Source organism: Aplysia californica, unplaced genomic scaffold (assembly GCF_000002075.1).
Source record: "Aplysia californica isolate F4 #8 unplaced genomic scaffold, AplCal3.0 scaffold01093, whole genome shotgun sequence".
NCBI classification, from domain to species: Eukaryota; Metazoa; Mollusca; class Gastropoda; order Aplysiida; family Aplysiidae; genus Aplysia; species Aplysia californica.
The window spans coordinates 169,079-170,170 of NW_004798363.1; the positions used below are offsets into that span (position 1 = coordinate 169,079).

At 38.6% G+C, this 1,092-nt stretch overlaps 1 protein-coding gene across 1 annotated transcript in view; it reads right to left on the reverse strand.

The window, feature by feature from the left end:
- The window catches only part of LOC101864661, a gene marked incomplete at its 5' end in the record, with an annotated part of 15,402 nt that overhangs the window by 4,260 nt on the left and 10,050 nt on the right, over positions 1-1,092 (reverse strand). Inside the window, 1 exon segment of the mRNA XM_013089966.2 lies at positions 778-876. Within this exon segment, the coding sequence (XP_012945420.2) occupies positions 778-876 (99 nt within the window).

Below are 1,092 nucleotides of genomic sequence, written 5' to 3' on the forward strand. Positions count from 1 at the left end.
CAATGAAACAGTTTTGACTGCTATGCACATGTTCCCTTCAACTCTATTGGTAGACTCTTCCAGTCTCACTGTAAGCTTACTTTTAAATCAAAGCTTGTAACTGCTTATGGAGTGGCCCGATATGGGCGAACAGGCTAATTCTGTGGCAATGAAACGGGTTTGAAGGTTAGATATAGTCTATTTGTCATTGGTGATTATGAACGTCTTTTTACACTTAATTTACGAGGTTTACGACTATGGGTGAATTTGACTGCGACAATGTTTCAAAATTAGGAAGGGAAGCAGTGATTCTTTGATTATATAGACGCTTCGCCACTGGATAGAGCAGATTTAACATTAAATGTTGGTTTCTGACCTGAAAGAAGCCCAAAATGTCAAATAGAACTTTGTAATTCTAAGCTAGCGATTTGCTTAAGATTGAGTCAAATAAAGTACCTTTGTGAACCAAAAATACGTTAAAGATCACGATCGCGAGAAGAGAGACCAAAAGAATCATCAAAACTGCTACAGAAAATGTATGGAAAATATATGGCGAGAAACTGACCACAATCTGTAAGGAAAGCCCAAGAGAATTTTTTTAAAGTGTGAAGAGCATGCGGATAAGGAAAGACCCATACCACCCGACATGCATTATAAATGATAAAGAGGGAAACACCATTCTCGGCAAACATGCAATCAAGAACACATATTCTATATGCAAACTGACATACATTCACACTCATTCACAAACGTAGACAACAAATACAGCAGGCGAAAGGCGAGATGTTGCAAGTTTACCGTTAAAGATGGCCTTGTCGACACCGGCCGAGCACCGACACACACAGATGTTGTCCATGTAGCAGGCATCTCCACAGTGCAGGGACCTGGGGCAGCCGGCTGGACACGCATACGTCATCAAAGGTCAGCCAAAGGGAGATAAGAATTGTATGACATTACTGCGTGCTAATACGTGATGTGACGACAGAGATGTATACCCTATTCAATAATAGTGGTGATGATGATGATGTTAAAAAAATTAATATATATGGCATTTTCTATATATTATTGAGAAGGATAATAATAATAGTAGTGATAATAATAATAATGATATTT